This window comes from Candoia aspera, chromosome 4 (genome assembly GCF_035149785.1).
Source record: "Candoia aspera isolate rCanAsp1 chromosome 4, rCanAsp1.hap2, whole genome shotgun sequence".
In the NCBI taxonomy this organism is placed as follows: Eukaryota; Metazoa; Chordata; class Lepidosauria; order Squamata; family Boidae; genus Candoia; species Candoia aspera.
In genome coordinates this window covers 46,782,954-46,803,306 of record NC_086156.1, presented here as the reverse complement: position 1 = coordinate 46,803,306, position 20,353 = coordinate 46,782,954, and the positions used below count along the sequence as shown (strand labels likewise).

Here is a 20,353-nt window from a genome sequence, read left to right as displayed (position 1 = left end):
CTATTCTTTTACTAGATTATAGTTTCTGTTAGATTTTATTTCTTTGTTTTACAACTTAATAAATTTATTATAAAAAAGCAACGGAGTCCTAATTTTAAATTGGAAATGTTTATGAAACATGGAAAAATGCCCCTCCTTTGAAGTTATTTCCATCAGCCCTAGCTTTGTGCTCTCCTTAGAGGGCAGGCATATGCAACAGCTCTCAATTTGTGACAGTCCAGCATTCAAAGTATCACCAAGTGGGGAGGGAGCAAGAGAGTTTTCTGTTGGGACACTCAGGAGTGGAGATCACTGGTTTTCCTGATGTTGCCTTTGTTTTCTCCCACGTGCCTAGTCTCAGCAAGATGTCAGCAGTCAGGATATTCACCTCATAAACAGTGTCCCATAAATGTGTCAGCAGGCAGTATAGTTTGGGCAAGATGGGATTACACAGTTACTGTTGGCAAATTATGGCAGCCCAGTAGTACAGAGATGCAGCTGCTAAATAATTTCCAATTTCTATTTTTTAAAAGTTTACATCCCTGCTCTTGCAAAAAAAGTTGAAACTGTTACTATAAAGCTATGGGTGACCTCCCCAAAAGTCTTTGTGTGACAGGTAACTTCACAATTCATGTAAAAAATCTTTTTCTGCAGATTAGAGAAAATCAAAAATGATCTTGGAAACAAGGAGATTGCCTTTCGGGAAATGATTCAAGAAGTGGAATGGTCAAAAGCTTCAGAGTCAAAGGCATACAAAGAGAAAGAACAATTGACACTGAAACTGGAGGAAGTGTTTGAAGAAAAAGTAAAAATTGAAACGGTATTAATTAATGCATATTGGTTGATAGTTGCACAATTTCAGAGCTTGTTAGTCATACAGTGAGTGAACCTCAGAGTTTGAACCAGAAAAATATAGAAATCCTGCAGTACAGCTGAAAGACAGAATTTCTGTAACTTTGGCTTTATTGGAAAGTTTGGCATAACATACAGATTAAGCTGTTGTTAGAGGGTATCTTCAAGTAAATTTCCCTATTGCTTCACTGCTTCTGTTGAAAACAGGAGATGTCCTTGCTAAGAAAACAGATTGAATCTCTTGCTGAAGAGAATGGAAAGCTGGTTGGTCACCAAAATGTAAATCAGAAGATTCAGTATCTTGTGAAGTTGAAAAAAGAGAACGCTAAACTGATAGAGGTGAGATTAGTCTAGAATTAAAATTAAAACTTTCTGCTCTGAAGTAACTTCCATGCTTTCCCAAATTAGGCACTTTCCAGATATATTGGGACTTGGCTGGGAATTTCTGAGAATTGCAGTCCCATCCCATTAAAAGGGTGCCAGGTTTGGAATGTACTATAACTACATCTAACTTGTTTGTTTCCCATTCAACACCCTCTGCTTCATATGTTCCAGCTGCTCTTTCAAGTAATACTACCTTTCCTCATGAGTTTAGCAGTTTTGCTCTTGCATCTGAGTTTTTAATCTATGCAAGAATAAATGTGCACATTTATAAATTTATGTTTTAGCTGAATATTATTTTTCTCTTTCTGCAGGAAGTTGAAGTACTTCGTGTTGAGAATGCCTTTTTGAAAGGAAGATGTCAAGATTAATTATACCAAGAAGTAAGAGTATTAAAGCAAAGGCCTGTGATTAAGCTCATTGCCAGTAGCCAAAATTTCTGTTTCCTGACAGTTGTTATAAAATATAAAACAAATCTGAATAGAATATTCTTGATCTGAATAGCTGTTCTGTGATTCAGTGGAATTTTCTGTTTTTATTTCGTTCTTCCTTGCTTCCTTCCTTCAATGAACCAAAGTGTAAATCAGCCCCATTTACTTAAGCTGTAAATACTGTGGATGAGTTCTGTCTCCTTAATGACTTGTAAACTGATTTCCTGGTTTCCTGTCAGTTTTCTTATACTGGATTAATTTTACACTTAAAAGTCCCTGTATTATATAACATAATGTATATATTGAATATTGAATGTACATTGGATTTTAATGTACTTTTTAATTACTCAAATATATTTTCTACAAGTAAGGCTTTTTTTGTATAACAAAACTATTAATTAGATCTTAAGTAGGCAATTCCAGTTTACTATCCTAGATTTTCTTTTCGCTGCATTTTTCTTCCCTTGGCATTAGTGCTTATTTTTAGTGGATTGCTTTAATTGTGAAACTAAAGCAACTCAAAATAAATACTAGAACTGTCATCCAATTAGAGTTACATATTGCTACTCTCATTTATTGCACTTTGGTGGATACTAGTCCAATGTGAAAAGTTAACCTGGAAAAATATTGTTAGATAAGTAGTTTCAGTAAAGAGCTCCAGAGTATTCCTGTGGTAGATTCTCAGCTACATATCAGCACTTATTAAATTACACAATGAAAACTGCTTCCCTATTTGCCAGCTTAAGCCAAGGGATGCTGAATTCATAGTCTTTCTCACTATTATGCCATCGAGAGTATTCCTTCCCTTTAGCAAGTACTTTAGAAACTTGATCAATTTATATTTCGCACTGGGATATTATTACTCCCCAAGAAAATGTGAATATTTTACATCCTTTTGTTATCAGCTAGCTTTCTATTCCATTATTCTTAGTTTGACTGAAATAATGAAGGTATGTAGATTGGTTGGTGGGTTTGGTTCACAAACCATGTAAATGTTTATGCATTCTTGAGTATATTTTTAAGTTTAAGGTTTTTCCTCATGTTTGGCATGATTACTTTTTAAATATAACGTTTTTATATTTTAAAATATAAAATGTTTCATTGAGTCTTCCTTTTTTTAAAAGGGCAGGTGTATTAAAGCTTATTTTTGTTTGTAGCATGTGACTTACTGAACTCTGCGAAATTCACAAAAGGCTCTTTCTTGTTTGCTTCCATTATAGAACAGAGAGAATCAGGAATTAATAGTTATAAAATTTACTTCAGTTAATATCCTTCTATAGCTCCAAAACCACTTTAAAGCCCTTCAAGTTTCTATCTACAGTATATTGCACCTCCTATCCTGGTTGGCAAGATAATGATTCAGTGTTTCTGTGGTATGGCCTCTATGTTAGACTTGATGACCGAGTTCACCTAACATGTTAAGCCATAATGTGGTCTGTTTGGTTTTAATTTGTTATAGAAACCAGTAATTGTGGCTTGTTCAACAAATGTCTTAATACATTGTGAATATATTTAATGTGAAGAGTGTATGCCCAGCATTTCACAGTGAAGATCAGGATATGCTTAAGATATCCCATTCTCTGATCCAGCTGCCTTCTTTATTTCATTAGGTAAAACATTTTTATAGTCTCCTTCCTATATGGTACTCTACCCAGTCTTATACAGGTAGAGACTTACAACGGTAATTGGGACCAGAATTTACAGCACTAAGCGATGCAGTAGTGAAGCACAACTGCATCGCTTAGGGACAGCAATCCTTGCAGCCCCAGTTGCCATCGTTAACCAAATCCCATGATCATTAGGCGAGGCAACTTCCTGCTGGCTTCCCACAGCCAAGTCAGTGAGGAAGTCGGCAGGACATTGCAAGTCCCAGATGGCTTGCAAGCAGGCCGGCAGGCAGGTAAGTGACTGCTGCCGGGTGGGGAAGGTCACAAGGGGGTGTGCGAGGGTGCAAGGAAGGTGTGACAAGGCTCAGGGAGGGTGCAAGGGAGGCATGGTGGCGGTCAGGGAGGTGCACGGGTGCATGGTGAGAGTCGGGGAGGCATGGCAAGGCTCAGGGAGGGTGCACGGGGGTGTGGCAAGGGTGCACAAGAGTGCAAGGGAGACATGGCGAGACTCGGGGTTCAAGTGGCCAATAGCACAGAGGGGCTGAGGGAGGGTGTGTCAGTGAGGGAGACTTACCTGAGCAATTTACAACCTTCCCTGCTTTCTGGGGAAGCTGGCAGGAAAGGTCGTAAATGCCGATCACGTGATTGCCAGGTGTTCCAACCGGTCGTAAGTGCGAGCTGGTTGCCAAGCGTCCAGATCACAATCACGTGACCGCAGGGGTGCTGGGACTGCCAGAACTCCAAGGACCGGTTGTAACCATTTGTTCAGCCCTGTCGTAACTTCAAATGGTCATAAGTCGAGGACTACCTGGATATGAAATGATAGGCTGTACACTGCATAATGCCTTGATCCATACATGCATTTGACTTTATACACAACAGATTAAATATTTTAGAACCACTCACATTCAACTTCTAGAAGCTCAGGAGACAGGGGATGATAAAACTTTGGCAAGGCTTTGTAAGGGCCATCTACCAAAAAGGCCAAAAAAAGCCAGTGTAACAAAACAGGTTTGTCCCTAATAAATGTGAACAGCTGAAACATAACATAAAAATGCCATAAGCAATATAAGCTAGACAAATGGCTGTTTTTGTTTAATTATTTTCAGTAGTGGGCAAAGTGCCTGCTCACAAAAACTCTTTGTAGCTAATGTCCTATGAGAAGAACATTTTGTTGGGAATGCTAAAAGATAGCCTGCAATTGAAAGGACAGGCTCCATTCCAGCTTGGAAAATGCACAGAAGTCCCTCCATTACTGAAACTAAGGTAAGACACGCCTCAGGCAATGTACATGACCTGCAATCGTCTTTGATGGACTTGTGTCTTATAATGCTTCGATGATGATGATGATTCACAACAATGTGAAATTACAGCTGCCAGTTCTTTAGCTGGTGTTGGCCTTCATTCGCATCAAGTTTTTTCCAAGAGCCTATGATGTCATAATGTATCAGTGTCATATATGTGTGGATCTAAGCAGTGTGATCTTTTATAATCAACAGATGGAAATTTTGTCAATGCGCAGATTTTCTAAGTGCCGTCCAAGGTATTTTGGTATGGCACCCAGTGTGCCGATAACCACTGGGACCACCACTGCTGGTTGCTGTTATTTGAACTAACAGGAGAAAAAAGAAAAAGAGTGATAATATTTATTTTTCTAATGTCGCTGTAAATCTCTCAATATCTCCTCTCTCTCTCTCTCTCTCTCTCTCTCTCTCTCTCCAGTGAATTCAGGGAGAAGAGAGAATAATGGGAAAGTGGGAGAGTGGGGAGGAAGAAAAAGAAGACAAAATGATTAATCATAGTTGCAACAGGAACTATAGTATTTAGATAGTTTAAAACAAACTCATAAATCCTGTGGCACCTTAGAAACCTATCAACACTTTTATATTTATATAAGCTATCCCGCCTTTAAGCAACAGCACTAACAGTCCTTATTTTGCTGCTGAGTTTTGATAGTACTGTCTTTGAAATCCTGAAGGCCCCAGCAAAGGGGTGCAGGCAGGCTGCATTTTGGCTTAGATGAACATTTCCTACTTCCATAATCTGCTGTGGAAGCCTACATGTAGATGCATTTGGTTCTCTCTTTGCATGATTCCATCCTAGCTCTGTAGCTTACACATTTGAAAGGAGAATATGGATAATGCCTGATGAATTCTCAGCAGTCAAATCAAAGAGCAGGTGGAACTGACATGTCAGAAAACAATCTATTAAAGTACCAGCTTTTGTATCCTTTTGCATAGCAGAAACAATAAATTATTCACATTTTCATATATGCAGGTTGTGATTTTTTTTATTTGTATGAAGGCTGATGCATTTTTAACCAACTAACAGATCAGCTTCCTTTTTTTTCAAGAATCTAGAATATTCCCACCATGGAATTCTCAAGAAGTACATTCTTATTTTATAAAACTGTATTGTACACTTGTCTTTCATAACAATGAATATAAAGAATATTCCTAGTTTCTATGTTCTACTATCTTTCTCTAATCCTTAATGAAAATAGCAAATGTTACATCAAACTATATTATCAAGTAAAAGGTATTGACTGATTCATAAATCCCTATACAGTATTCCAGTAAAGAAGCATTTATAAAATCTTTTTATGATAGAATATAAAGCTAAGCCCTCAAGCCCAAAATGAAATAATTTAATTACTAACCATGTCAGAATATGCAACAAATTATATCAAGGAAAAGCTTTATTTATCTGAATGATAAATGAATCAGATTTCAGGCTTGATACAAAATAAGAAAGAAATAGAGTTACAGATATTGAACACTTACTATAAATCAGACGTGCTGCACTATATGCTGCACTAAATAATAAGTGGAAGGGGGATAAATCTTCCATAGTTACTTATCTTCTCCTTTTATGTTACATCTAAGAAATAATGTGATTTAAAAAACACATGGAATTTGAAATGATAAGTACTAATAAATGTCAGTGTCCATAAAAAATGTGAAATTGAAAAGGTCAAGAAATGCATGGCTCATTAGGCTCATGTTAATGATGTTATCTTTGAAATGTCAGCATTGCATTATCTTGGAGTCAAGGATTCCTAATCCTTTTGGCTGCCTAGTAGATTTGGAATGTTGAGATTACAATAGGGATAGGCATGCTCTTGTGCGATGGCTGCTGGGGGTGGTTATCCATTCACAAAATGGCTGAGTATCTGGGCAGGATCACCAGTTACAAAGCACTGATAAACCACAATGCTATGTAAACAGCTCTTCCTTGCAGGATGCTCCCCACACTTCCCCCTGGTTACACTTCCCTTTTTCTACAAAGGTGGGTACTCTATGTTTGCATTGCTTCCTTTGAAAAAATAATAACATAGGTTACTTTTCTTAATATAAAAATGTAGGTGGGACAGGAAACTGGTGAGTACCTAAAGAAGTATCCACATGGGCCCTGGCCTCCCCTCAAACTGTATTGGTCTGTGGTAATCAGAATGTGAATGTTCAAGAGAATCGTTGCAAAAGTTTACACCTAAGAGGTTTATAAAATACATCTTATCTATAGCCCATTTGCAGTATGGAGATACTTAACGATCTAGTCTTCTTACCATAGACAGATGTAGCTTCTGTCGGTCAGAATACTTTTATTAGTTTAGGCTGATAAGCCACCTATAACCCTATCCAGACAAAAATAGCCTTGCTTTTATTAGTAGTACAGTAAATTCAGCTACAGCCAAATAATCTCCTTGGATTATTCTGATGCAATGTAGGTGAGCTTATTTTTGAAGAGTCCAGAATCAACCATTTCAAGAAATGAGCATTTATTAAATAAGCCTGGACAATCATATATGCCACTTCATCATCAACTATGCAGGTTTTTAGTCTATTTTCAGGCCTAATTCAGCAGGCCAGGTCCAGCCCTGCTCTGATGCATCCTGAGTCTCTGGACATTCCTTGTATTTGTGTTGAAGAAAAGTTATAAACTGCTTTTTTCTATGTCCCCGTGATCTTGCTTTCATCTTGTTCCTGTGACGTGAGCGACACAACCTTAAGTCATCTTTAGCTGTACCAGTATTAAAGTCTTCTGAACACTGTCCAAGGGCATTCTCAAGATGTGTAAAATCTGTTAGGCTTTGTCATCCAATCTATTTGGCAACAGGGGCAGGATACGGCTCCATATTAGAGACCATATCCAATTTCATACTGGGATAGTTTTCTCAAGGATGGGTGGATGGCGTATCAATTCAGCAGTGAGTGAAAATCCTTAATGGAAAGTTTTGCGTCAATCAAGACTTCAGCAAACCATACATTTGATGCAACTCTGAAGAGGTGTCCCAGAGTAGAGTTGCTGCACTTTGCAAAGCACTTCGTGCACCTTCAAGGATCCTTGAATACACTTGCAAGTTTTAAGAAAGATACGAGCCCAGCTGGGAAAGGGAGTGATGTAACCCAGAGGCTTGCCACTTGTGGAAAGTTATCTGTAATCAATATTTTCTACTGTTTAATTCTCACATGTAATTAATGCCTGTTATTGTTTGATTAGTTGCTGTCTGACATATTTACCAAATGTCTATCATTCGTTTCTGTACTCTATAAAAAGGTTTGACCCCTTTAATAAATGCTCTTTGCTTTGCCTGAAGTATTTTTGATTCATGTGATCTGGAGGGGTGAAAAAGCTGCAAAGTTAGTCTCTCTCCCAAATTCAGGGACCAAGTTCTTATCAGCTCCACGCAAATCGGAATGCTTGAGGTTATAGGCAACAATTGGAGGTGCCAAGGTGGAGTACCATCCTTTTCCATACTGTGATGCTGCTTCACTCTAGATCCATAACATGTGAGAAAAATCTTTACTTTCCATGATTTCCTGGCATATAATGCATTATGGTATTAAAAGTATTTCCTTATAATCAACTAAGCCACTATCATTTTGTCTTCAGACTGATACTAATGGAGTAATAAAACAAGATGTGAAATATTATCGGAAACTTCCAACAATCCTTGAGAGGAAAGCCTCTTTCCTGGGTTTTATCGTTGGGTAGGAAGGGCTTCCTTAAGTACATGTATTACTCTTCGTGGCAGCGTTTTGTTCGTGCGTTCAAACCCAAATTTTCTCTAGAGTTTCAAAGCAGCGGAACAGGGGTGTATCTCCCCTCACTTTATTCCCACCCATAGCATCCTTGCAAGAGAACAGTGTTACAGCACAACTTCAAGGCCAACTTTAGCTCACAGGTTTCATAAACGTTCATTCTGACGTTTAAAATAAAATAGGCTACTCTGCAGTTATCTGAGGCGGCGTACAATACGATAACCTCAGGGAAGCACAGGAAGCCATTGGCGGGCTACTTTGTTTGGAGGATAACACCAGGGCGGAGTCAGATTGTCAGGTGACAATTCCTCAGTCGAACGCTCCGCTGGGGCCGCGCGAGCCCTGTCTTTTCTAAAGGCTCCCAAAAGCGGAGCGGTGGGGCTATGCCGCCGGCTTTGGGGGCTGCGTACGCCGCAGGCGCTGGCCTGCTGGGGGCGCTGGCAGCCTGCTCAGCCAAGCTGGCCTTGGGCGCTGATTATTTACGGGCCGCCTGCGACGCTGTCCTCGGGGGAGAGGAGGCCGCCGTGGAAGCCTGCGCCTGGGTAAGAGGCGGCCTCTGCTGGGGAAGAGGCGGCTGGCGCGAGGCTGCCTTGCTGCCGCGGGCCAGCCAACCCTCCACCCTGGGGAGCAGCCGAGCGGCCAGTAAAAGGAAGACATGCAGGCACGCATTAGAGAAGCTCGGGAGTCTAATCAATGTAGCCCGCATTAGGGGATCCGAAGCAAGGACAGGTCAGCAGGTTGCCCCCTCACCTCGAATTACTGTGCTTTACAGGAGGGGAAATAGCCCCTACTTTGGCCCTGGAGGAAGTTTGGAGCCTGATCTGCAAAAGCTTATGTTGCTGCAACATCGCAGCTTCATTGTTTGTGGAGGAGCTCTAGAGAAACATGAAATACAACATTGTTATATCTCATCTTTCCTAGGGGAGCACAAGGCTGCCTACATCGGGCTCCCGCTCCCATTTTTCTTCACGACCTTTGTAAGGATGGTTGGGTTGAGAGAGAATGCCTATTCCAAAGTCACCCAGTGAGTTTCCATGGCTGAGGATCAATTTGAATTGGGTTCTGTACCTGGGTTCTGTAAATCCTCAATTCCTGGGTTCTGTAAATCCTCAATACCTGGGTTCTGTAAATCCTCAATTCAAAAGTCCCTTCAATTTCAGTGTTAATGATTTTAGATAAGATTTCAACTTACGTCAGTTTATCTTAAAGATGCCACTAAGTGACATCCTTGCTTGATATAACCTGCAAATACAGAGTTCCCCCATTTTGCTGGCTTCAGAAGCATAAACAGGATTAGCCGTCGCAGGAAAAACAATATGCTTATTGTTGCAAAGTACCTCCAAAATTAAGATTGAGAGGCAAGGGTGCACAAATTTTATACAGGGTTGGGGAATCTGTGGACTTCTACTATTACTTTGGCCCCAGCCTGTGGACATCTACTATTACTTTGGCCCTCCAGTTCCTGGCCTACAACTTCCAGAAGCCTCGGTCATGTTGCTGGGGCTTCTGGAAGTTGTAGGCCAGGAACAACTGGAGGGCTACCTGTTTTCCATCTCTTGCTTGTAGAAAACAAATGTAAATAAAAAGACTGTAAAGAAGGCAGAAAGGTCTTCATGTGCCTTCTGTAGTACTGTACAGTTCTCTGCATCTGTCCTCAGAAGGAAGCCTTGCTGTGCTAAACTCACACTGCATTTAGATTACAGCTGCCTTCTGGAAATTCTGGAACCCTTTCTTGACAATGATTGTGATACAGAACTTACCTTTTTTCATCTGTGTGTGTGTGAATGATGTGATTTTTGTGAATAGGATTGTCAGATATTGTGGCAATAACTGGCAAAAGATTCAGACTTGATGAAGTTAACCTACCCAGGATGTGTTTTTCATTGGAACTGATTATTAAACCACTTTTCTCCCAACTAAGGATAATGTGAGCCAGTTTGGTATAGTGGTTAAGGCACCAGGCTAGAAACTGAAAGACCCATGAGTTCTAGTCAGGCACAAAACCAGTTGGGTGACTTTGGGCCAATCACTCTCTCTCAGCCCTAGGAAGGAGGCAATGGCAAACCACTTCTGAAAAACTTGCCAAGAAAACTGCAGGATCTTGTCCAGGCAGTTGCCAGGAGTCAGCACTGACTCAAAGGAGCATGCACATGCGTGCACACATACATGCACACTAATGTACTCTGATTAACTGTGAAGGAAACAAAAGGGCAATTCGTTTATAGGCTGATGCTATAATCAGGGATCAGTAATTAATGCTTGCAATGTCCCAGAAATCTTTTACATCATCTTATGGTACCTAAACAGCTTGAAATTAAAATAATATTCCTAAAAATTAAACATTCCTCTTAACTTTATGGGTGTCAAATTTTGAAGACAGCTTACCTAGTATTTTTATTTGTGATGGCTGGATTGAAATCTTAGGAATTTTTGATTGATTTGGGGACCAAAGGCTCTCCAAAGGTTGTGAACCAAACTGAAAAAAATTAATGTAACAGAAGTGGGCAGTTATTAAATACCTTGAGAGTAATCTTGATTTACTGTAATTGAATTTAGTCAAATGTATTATTGTGGCTTCTCTCCTGCTCCCATCCATTTTTGATGCTGATCCTGCACATTTTTTGGGACACCACTCAAGGGCCAAGTGCAGACTTTGGTCTGAAAAAAAAATGGGCACCCATGGTTTAGTGTAAGGATCAAACAGGGAATGTGGCTTCCATTCTGGCAAGTTAATACATGGACAAATCAGTCTTGATGTGACGTGTGATATGTATAACATTGGGCTAGTTATACTAAGCCACTATTACTTTTAAACATGATTGTTGAACAAGTTGTGAACAATGATTTAGAAACCACATTGGTAAGTTCACATAGTGTACTAAATCAAAATTGAACATACTGTGGTTTTAGTGTGGTGTGCAAATCCGGTCCTCCTTTTTTTAAGCAAAGAAATTATGAGGAGCTGCAGGGTTCAGAAATCAGCTATGTAATCCTTTTCTCATTGAGGGCTTTCCCCTATAAAACCAGCCTTTCCATACTGTTTTCCTTCTTGCAGATGAAAATAATGCTCTGAAGATAGTATAGAACCAGGTCATTTTATTCTATTGCTCAGAGTAATTCAGCAGATTCGTGAAGATGTTGGAGAAAAAGATGTGTGTGTTTGGGGAAACAACCTAATGAATCAACATGTATGAGCTTTGCTCCAGCTGTAGATGTGGTGAAATACACTCTTGCACAATCTTAGCACATGACTTGCTTGGGCAGTGAGATTTTCACAGTCTGACTGCAGAATTTCTTTTCCAAAATCTCCCTGCCTCTGTATTAAAAATTCAGTTCTGATGACAAATAATTGCATGAAAGACCAATATATTACAGGACAAGTTTGAGAGCTTTGTATGTATATAATGGCCCCTGTATGAATATTTTTATAACAGTTTGCCTCATTTCTGTTACATATGTTTCTGTGTGTAAATTGAAATGAGGAATGAGTATGCTAATAAGGAAGTAATACTTGGTAAATGCAGTTATTATCTGATTGTTGCTGTTTATTCATTTAGTCACTTCTGACTCTTTGTGACTTCATGGACCAGCCCACGCCAGACCTTCCTGTCGGTCATCAACACCCCCAGCACCCTCAGGGATGAATCCATCACCTCTAGAATATCATCTATCCATCTTGCCCTTGGTCGGCCCCTCTTCCTTTTTCCTTCCACTCTCCCTAGCATCAGCATCTTCTCCAGGGTGTCCTGTCTGCTCATTACGTGGCCAACGTATTTCCGTTTTGCCTTTAATATCATTCCCTCAAGTGAGCAGTCTGGCTTTATTTCCTGGAGGATGGACTGGTTTGATCTTCTTGCAGTCCAAGGCACTCTCAGAATTTTCCTCCAACACCACAGTTCAAAAGCATCGATCTTCCTTCTCTCAGCCTTCCTTATGGTCCAGCTCTCGCAGCCATATGTTACTACGGGGAACACCATTGCTTTAACTATGCGGACCTTTGTTGTCAGTGTGATGTCTCTGCTCTTAACTATTTTATCAAGATTTGTCATTGGTCTTCTCCCAAGGATTAAGCGTCTTCTGATTTCCTGACTGCAGTCAGCATCTGCAGTAATCTTTGCACCTAGAAATACAAAGTCTTTCACTGCTTCTATATTTTCTCCCTCTATTTGCCAGTTATCAATCAGGCTGGTTGCCATAATCTTGGTTTTTTTGAGGTTTAGCTGCAAGCCAGCTTTTACACTTTCTTCTTTCACCTTCATCATAAGGCTCCTCAGTTCCTCTTCGCTTTCAGCCATCAAAGTGGTATCATCTGCATATCTGAGATTGTTAATGTTTCTTCCAGCGATTTTAACTCCAGCCTTGGATTCCTCAAGCCCAGCACGTCACATGATGTGTTCTGCATACAAGTTGAATAAGTAGGGTGAGACTATACAGCCCTGCTGTACTCCTTTCCCAATCTTAAACCAGTCCGTTGTTTCGTGGTCTGTTCTTACTGTTGCTACTTGGTCGTTATACAGATCCTTCAGGAGGCATACAAGATGACTTGCTATCCCCATACCGCTAAGAACTTGCCACAATTTGTTCTGGTCCACACAGTCAAAGGCTTTAGAATAGTCCATAAAACAGAAATAGATGTTTTTTCTGAAACTCCCTGGCTTTTTCCGTTATCCAGCGGATATTGGCAATTTGGTCCCTAGTTCCTCTGCCTTTTCTAAACCCAGCTTGTACATCTGGCAATTCTCGCTCCATGAATTGCTGAAGTCTACCTTGCAGGATCTTGAGCATTACCTTACTGGCATGTGAGATGAGTGCCACTGTTCGATAGTTTGAACATTCTTTAGTGTTCCCCTTTTTTGGTTTGGGGATATAAGTTGATTTTTTCCAGTCTGATGGCCATTCTTGTGTTTTCCAAATTTGCTGGCATATAGCATGCATTACCTTGACAGCATCATCTTGCAAGATTTTGAACAGTTCAGCTGGGATGCCATCGTCTCCTGTTGCCTTGTTATTAGCAATGCTTCTTAAGGCCCATTCAACCTCACTCTTCAGGATGTCTGGCTCTAGCTCACTGACCACACCGTCAAAGCTATCCCCGATATTGTTATCCTTCCTATACAGGTCTTCCGTATATTCTTGCCACCTTTTCTTGATCTCTTCTTCTTCTGTTAGGTCCTTGCCATCTTTGTTTTTGATCATACCCATTTTGGCCTGGAATTTACCTCCGATGTTTCTAATTTTCTGGAAGAGGTCTTGTCCTTCCTATTCTATTGTCTTCTTCCACTTCTGCACATTGCTTGTTTAAAAATAATTCCTTATCTCTTCTGGCTAACCTGTGGAATTTTGCATTTAATTGGGCATATCTCCCCCTATCACTGTTGCCTTTTGCTTTCCTTCTTTCTTGGGCTACTTCTAGTGTCTCAGCAGACAGCCATTTTGCCTTCTTGGTTTTCTCTTTCTTTGGGATGTATTTTGTTGCCGCCTGCTGAACAATGTTGCAAACTTCTGTCCATAGTTCTTCCGGGACCCTATCTACTAAGTCCAGTCCCTTAAATCTATTCTTCACTTCCACTGCATATTCCTTAGGAATATTAGTGAGCTCATATCTAGCTGATCTGTGGGTCTTCCCTAATCTCTTTAGTCTGATCCTAAATTGTGCAAGAAAAAGTTCGTGATCTGAACTCGTCAGCTCCAGGTCTTGTTTTTACCGACTGTATAGATGTCCGCCACCTTTGGCTGCAAAGGATGTAGTCAATCTGATTTCAGTGTTGTCCATCTAGTTATGCAGAGTGAATTGTCTTGGCAAAATTCTATCAGCCTATGTCCTGCTTTGTTTTGTTCTCCCAGGCCATACTTACCTGTAATTCCAGGTGTCATTTGACTGCCCACCTTAGCATTCCAATCTCCTGTGATAAAAATAACGTCTCTTTTAGGCGTGTGTTCCAGTAGGTGCTGCAGATCCTCATAGAACTGCTCTACTTCAGCTTCTTCAGCATCTGTGGTTGGGGTGTATATTTGGATCACTGTGATGTTAGCTGGCTTGCCCTGAATTCGAATTGAGATCATTCTATCGTTTTTTGGATTGTATCCAAGCACTGCTTTAGCCACTTTACTATTAATTATGAAGGCTACTCCATTTCTTCTGTGGTCCTCTTGTCCACAGTAGTAGATCTGGTGGTCATCTGACGTGAAGTGGCCCATTCCAGTCCATTTCAGTTCACTGACGCCCAAAATGTCTATCTTTAACCTTGACATCTCACCAATAACCATATCCAATTTGCCCTGGCTCATAGATCTTACATTCCAGGTTCCAATGGTGTGTTGATCCTTAGAACATCGGATTCACCGTTCACCACCAGCACCGTCGGCTGCTAGCAATCCTTTCGGCTTTGAGCTAGCTGTGTCATCACGTCTGGGGCAGAATTTATCATCCAGAAATTATTTGAAGAAGTGTTCCCTACAGATAACTGAGAAATATTAAGTTGGGGAAAACTGGATAACTGAGAAACACTAAGGCCTGGGGACAACCAAATTGTTTCATAATTTCCTGATAACAAATGACTTGAGTCCTCCAAAGCCTTGTCAGGAAATGTTCTGGAACAGCTTTCCCCAGTCTCATGCTTTCCTGCAACTCCCTTCACTCCAAACCAATATGGCCAATGGCTGACTTAGATGGATGCTGTATCTCAACAATCAAGGGGCATCAGGTTGGGAAAGCTTGCTCTCTAACTAGCATTTTGCTCTGACAAGTTTGGGTCAGCTGCTTTTGGACCAGAATCAGGTCCTTCAGTTATTATGAGGAGTGGCTGTAGTAAACCAATCTTGAATGTAGGGTGCAACTTTCTGTAGTAGAGATAATGGAGGGTTTCTCCATGCATGTAGGTACTGTGTGCTTGAAGACTCTGGAAGATCAGGTGCTTAATTAGATACAGAGCCTCCATGGATAACCCAAGAGGCTAGGGTTATCACACTCCTCTCTCTGCCTCCGCTTTTCATTATGACTGAGGGAACTTATATTTCAGCCAGAACCGGCTTTAGATCTTGTTGAGAAAATACAGAGATGATTACGTAAGCAGCTTTATTTCCTTTATTTCTTAAAAATAGTTTTGTCCCAGTGTATGTTGATGTCAGAAAAATGAGAATGCATGAATTATTTTTCTTTGCAGTGTACTTATCCAGATTAATTTGACTAATTTCTTCCTGCTCCACCTGATGCTTAGTTGTATGATTCGTTTCTCCTTAACTGGCCCAGCTATTTGGACACCTCAACTAGCTTTTCCCAACCTGGTGTCTTACAGATGTGGACATCTGGAATGTATGACCTTGATGAAGTTGATGTACTGAAAGGATATTTCTATCTCAATAGCTCCAGCATTAGTGCTATGCTTACAGTGATAATTATCAAAATATAGAGAGGGAGATACGATTTCCATTTCAGTGGGGAATTTTGGCACAAGTTTGTGCAATTTAAAGTGATTGTTCCTTTTAAACTAATCTTCAGAACTAAATACAAGATGAAGAATGGAGCTTTGGTATGCCATTTGCAAAGCAAATCTGAGTCATGACCAGTGCATTTTATAAGACTGCCCCTGCAACAATATTCTTCTCTCTTTCTTTTAAAAAGGATATTTAACAATGTAATGTTCAGAGCTGAGTTCCACCTAGGTTGCATATCTGCTGTTTCCTGCTTTGAATGGAATGTTTGTAAAATATGTAGAAAAGGTCACACTTAAAATATCTGTCCCCATTTGTTCTGCAGGTACCCATGATACTTCGAGTAACTTGTGGTGGTCTAGTGTTTGTGTGCAATGCCATAATGTGGACGTTCTTTGCTAAAGCTTTAAGGTATTCCTCCTCCTCAGCTACAGTAACTGTGACATCAACAGCATCCAACTTCATCTTTTCAGTGAGTACAAGTGACATCACAGAGCCCGCATGATTGATGAAAGCCCAAAAAAGGTGGAGCACCCCCTTTTTTAATGCAGAATATCACAATGTCCTGTGTTGCCAAAACTGTACCACTCTTGAAATGGTTTTCAAGTGACCCGAAATCAAAGTGTCTGTTCCAGATTTGGAAAAATTCATTTTGGTGTCAGAGCTTTTTGTGATAGAACATTTAGCATACCCACTCAGTACTATAAACACACAAACGAAGTTTTAGCAAGCATGTGGGAGTTGGTAGCATTGTGTGATTTCTTCTGTCAGTCCCTAGCTATTTTCCAAACAGCATATTTAAATCCTAAACTGTTGTATAGCCTTGGAATGTTATACACAAAGGTCCTTTTGTTGTATGTCCAAATACTATTGCTTCTGCATATGCAGGTGTTTTAAAATAGACTTGTGCATCTTCAGTTTGTGGCAGCTGAGGAATTTATACATTGATTAGGCTACAATTTTGCTATTGGTTATTCTTTCCTTTGTCTTGCAGGCCTTTTTTGGAAGGTTGTTGTTTGGAGAAATGCATGCCCTGTTATGGTGGGTCGGAATATCCATTTCCCTCCTTGGACTTCTGTTGCTTCACACCGCACCATCTCTACAAAAACAGCAAGTCTATGTGAAGGAGAAAAAGAAATAGAATTCAACAGGCTTTTAATTCATAACACAGGGAAGGAATAAACAAACAAAACAGGACTCCACATTTGATGGAAATACAGTATTGTCATGAATGTCCTTATAGCAGATATTGTTGTGCTGGATATTCGAGATACTTCGGTTACACTGAACTCCAGCACACAGGACCATAAATAGAATTTTGGAAAAGAGGACAGCCTCTTGACACCTGAGGATATTTAGTGAATAGTTACCACACAATTTACCATGACCAAATCAAGTCAAGTTTATTATAGCCCTAAAGCCAGATACGCAGCCTCGTGTGGCGCAGAGTGGTAGGTGGCAGTATTGCAACTGAAACTCTCCCCATGACCCAAGTTCAATCCCAGCGGAAGCTGGATTCTCTCTTGGGTAGCCGGCTCAGGTTGACTCAGCCTTCCATCCTTCCGAGGTTGGTAAAATGAGTACCCAGCTTGCTGGGGAAGGTGACGACTGGGGAAGGCAATGGCAAACCACCCCGCTATAGTCTGCCAAGAAAGTGTCGTGAAAGCAGTATCCCCCCATAGGATCAAACATGACTCGGTGCTTGCACAGGGGACCTTCCACCTTTCACACAAAGCCAGATACAATCAAGATATCTAGTAATAATAGTAATATATATAAGAGAAAAACAATAATAGAATCTAAAATTAAGAATAAATACTAAAATAAATCAAAATAAAATACTATTTTAAGAAATTCTAAACCTAAGTAATGGCATATTGTGCAGATGGTAGGACAAAACTGGGCAACTTGGGAGGATATTTTTGAGTCCTTGTCTGAAAGAAGTAGCATTAAATAGAAATCACCCTCCCTGGAAATTTCAAAATTGGATATACAGGGGTCTGTCTAGAGTCCCTTATAGGGAACAGTATAGTAACATATGGCTTAGGTTTTCTATTGAGCCATCACCACATGGACATAACCAAAGGTTCTTAGGGGTACCCTTAGAAGGTCCAAAAAGGACTGCTGAGGGCAGTGTGTCTAGCCTGGCTAAGGTGAAAGCCTTGCGAAATTTCAAAATTGTAATGGTTGATAAATAGGCTGGAACGAATGGAAGAAAATGACAAATACTGGGGTATAGCACTTTACTTAAATTTGTTTGGAGATCAGTATATCCCAGATTTATTGTTTAAGGGCAGTTCTAGCATTATCAAATCCTAAGGAGCACAGACTTTCCATACAGAAGCCCAGCAATTGAATTTTATCTAAGGCTTTTTTTAGCCATGGTGATTTAAAACAATCTCTAAATACCAATGGGGTTAAACCTATAGGAAAAAGAATTAACTTTAGCCAAAAGGTAAGAAGAAACCATGCTCCCAGTGAAATTATACCTATTTCTTCCAGTAGGATGGCATTTTTGATACTTTTTGGTACCATCAATATGGCTGTAATAAATTTCTTTTGAATGGTTTCAGTAATACTAAGCTTTGCAAGGGAGCAAATTTGGGAGCCATAGAGAAGCTGAGAAACTACCCTAGCTTGAAAGACCTTACAAGCTGCAGGGATATAATGGGCTCCTTTTGAATGGTAGAATCTTGCTGATGAGGTATGCTGTGCAACACTTGCCTGGTAAAAAAAATGAGCATTGCAGGATATAAGGAAGCATGGAACTGCACTCCAAGTTATTCATAGGTCCGCATCTGTTCAGTTGGAGTCCCATTTGTTTGCCATTTGCGAATTTTATGGCAGTGTCGGGCAAATACTAAGACTTCAGTTTTCTGATAATTTATTGATAGTTCTTGGTCTGTGCAAAATAAAGCTAGTGCCCTAAGTGCTTTTCTCATTCCCACCTGTGAAGTAGACATAATGACTATATCATTGGCATATAGTAGTGCTGGAATTGCATGATCAGCCAAAATAGGTGGATGATGGGCTGAAACAGCAAGCTCTTGAATTATTGGGTTTAGATACAAATTGAAAAGTAATGGAGCTAATATGCAACCTTGTCTTACACCTCTATAAGTTGGGATTGCTTTAGATAAATGTCCCCAAGGGGTACATCTAATTTTCAGGGAGGTGTTTGAATAAAGTGACTGAATAAGTGCAAGCAGTCTTTTGTCAATTGTGGAATGTCTCAGACTATCCCACAATCTCTGCCTTGGTATTACATCAAAAGCTGACTTAAAATCAACGAATGTCATGTTCACTGTTTCAATGTGCACTGTACATCGTAACGTTTCACATGCCATGGCGCTGACGCGCATTTCTGTTTGGGAGGGAGCTGCTGTGAAACCTTGTGCCAAGCTCTGTATCTGTGCTCATTACAATGGAATGTGTTTGGGTTATGTGCTCTGCTCAAGGACTTTTCCCACGGACCATCAGAAGCCGTTAGGAGCACCTGGGATTGTGAGCCTGGGAAGATTCTACAGGGAGAGGGATCTCATTTGTACCGAGGGTTTTTAGTTTGCATTTGGCACGCTTTTTCCATTCTCAGCTTTCTTTGTGATCCTGCACACTATTCTTTAATAAATCAGATATCTTTGTGATCCTGCTCATGAGTCTGATGATGTTTTAGAATAGGCAATCCTTACAACGAAGCTTGCAAAAAGGGAACCACAAGGGGGATAGAATATTTTTCTGCCAAATGGTGAAGAACCAAACAATGATCTAGTGTTGAATGTTCCTCTCTAAATCCAGCCTGTTCTTCAGCAATAATATTTTCATTTTGTACCCAATCCACTAACTTTAAATGTAAAAATCTGGCATAACATTTATTTATTGTGTTTAATAAACTAATAGGCCTATAATTTGTAGGGTCGAGTCTATTTCCTTTATTCTTGTATATTGGTACAACAATATCCTGATTCCAGTCAGATGGAAATTGTCCTGTATTATTGATGTGTGTGAATAAGGTGGCCAAAATTGGGGCCCACCAGTCTTTATTTTCCCTTATTCTGGGGGAATAAAATCACCTCCAGATGCTTTACCTGGTTTTAATTGGGCAGTAAGATCTTTAACTTCAGCTATGGATACTGCAGGCCAGTCCGGGAGGTTGTTACAAGAGGGAATCACATCTGAGATTACCGCAGATTCCATTTTAAAGCTGTTATAGAAATGATCGTCCCATTTATCTGTAGATATTTGTGTAATAGGGCCAAAACTGTAATCTGTAAGGGACTGATTTATTAAATGCCAGAACCAAGTAGAATTCTTGAGCTTTGCTGCTAAAATTAAACTCTGCCAATTCTCTCTTACAGCCTGCCATTTCTTTATCTTCAAGAGATCGTTACAATTTTTTTTTATGAATCTTAAGTAATTCAGAAGCATTCTAAGAATTTTCCTGGTGAAAGGAAGTTATTGCATTTAAAAGAGCCTTTTTAGCTTAAATGCAGTCCTTATCATATCAAGATTTAGATCATCTTTGTGCATAAATACGATTAGCTATTGTAAATCTTGTCGGGGGGGGGTTGAAGATTAACAATGATTGATTGATACAGTGACATTACTTGTTCATATGAATCAGCTGAGCAAA

At 40.0% G+C, this 20,353-nt stretch overlaps 2 protein-coding genes across 2 annotated transcripts in view; both read left to right on the top strand.

Moving 5' to 3' along the window:
• Positions 1 to 1,629, top strand: part of KIF15 (kinesin family member 15) — a 37,007-nt gene extending 35,378 nt beyond the window's left edge. Inside the window, exons 32-34 of the mRNA XM_063304032.1 lie at positions 634 to 799; positions 1,039 to 1,170; positions 1,527 to 1,629. Coding sequence (XP_063160102.1) covers positions 634 to 799; positions 1,039 to 1,170; positions 1,527 to 1,583 — 355 coding nt within the window. The 3' untranslated portion in view covers positions 1,584 to 1,629. The remainder of the gene's footprint in view (positions 1 to 633; positions 800 to 1,038; positions 1,171 to 1,526) is intronic.
• A 6,974-nt stretch (positions 1,630 to 8,603) lies between these two features.
• Positions 8,604 to 20,075, top strand: TMEM42 (transmembrane protein 42). Its single transcript, XM_063304030.1, has 3 exons — positions 8,604 to 8,834; positions 16,049 to 16,195; positions 16,718 to 20,075. The coding sequence occupies exons 1-3, from the start codon at positions 8,676 to 8,678 to the stop codon at positions 16,862 to 16,864; spliced, it is 453 nt and encodes a 150-aa protein (XP_063160100.1). The 5' UTR covers positions 8,604 to 8,675; the 3' UTR covers positions 16,865 to 20,075.
• The last annotated feature ends 278 nt before the right edge of the window (positions 20,076 to 20,353 follow it).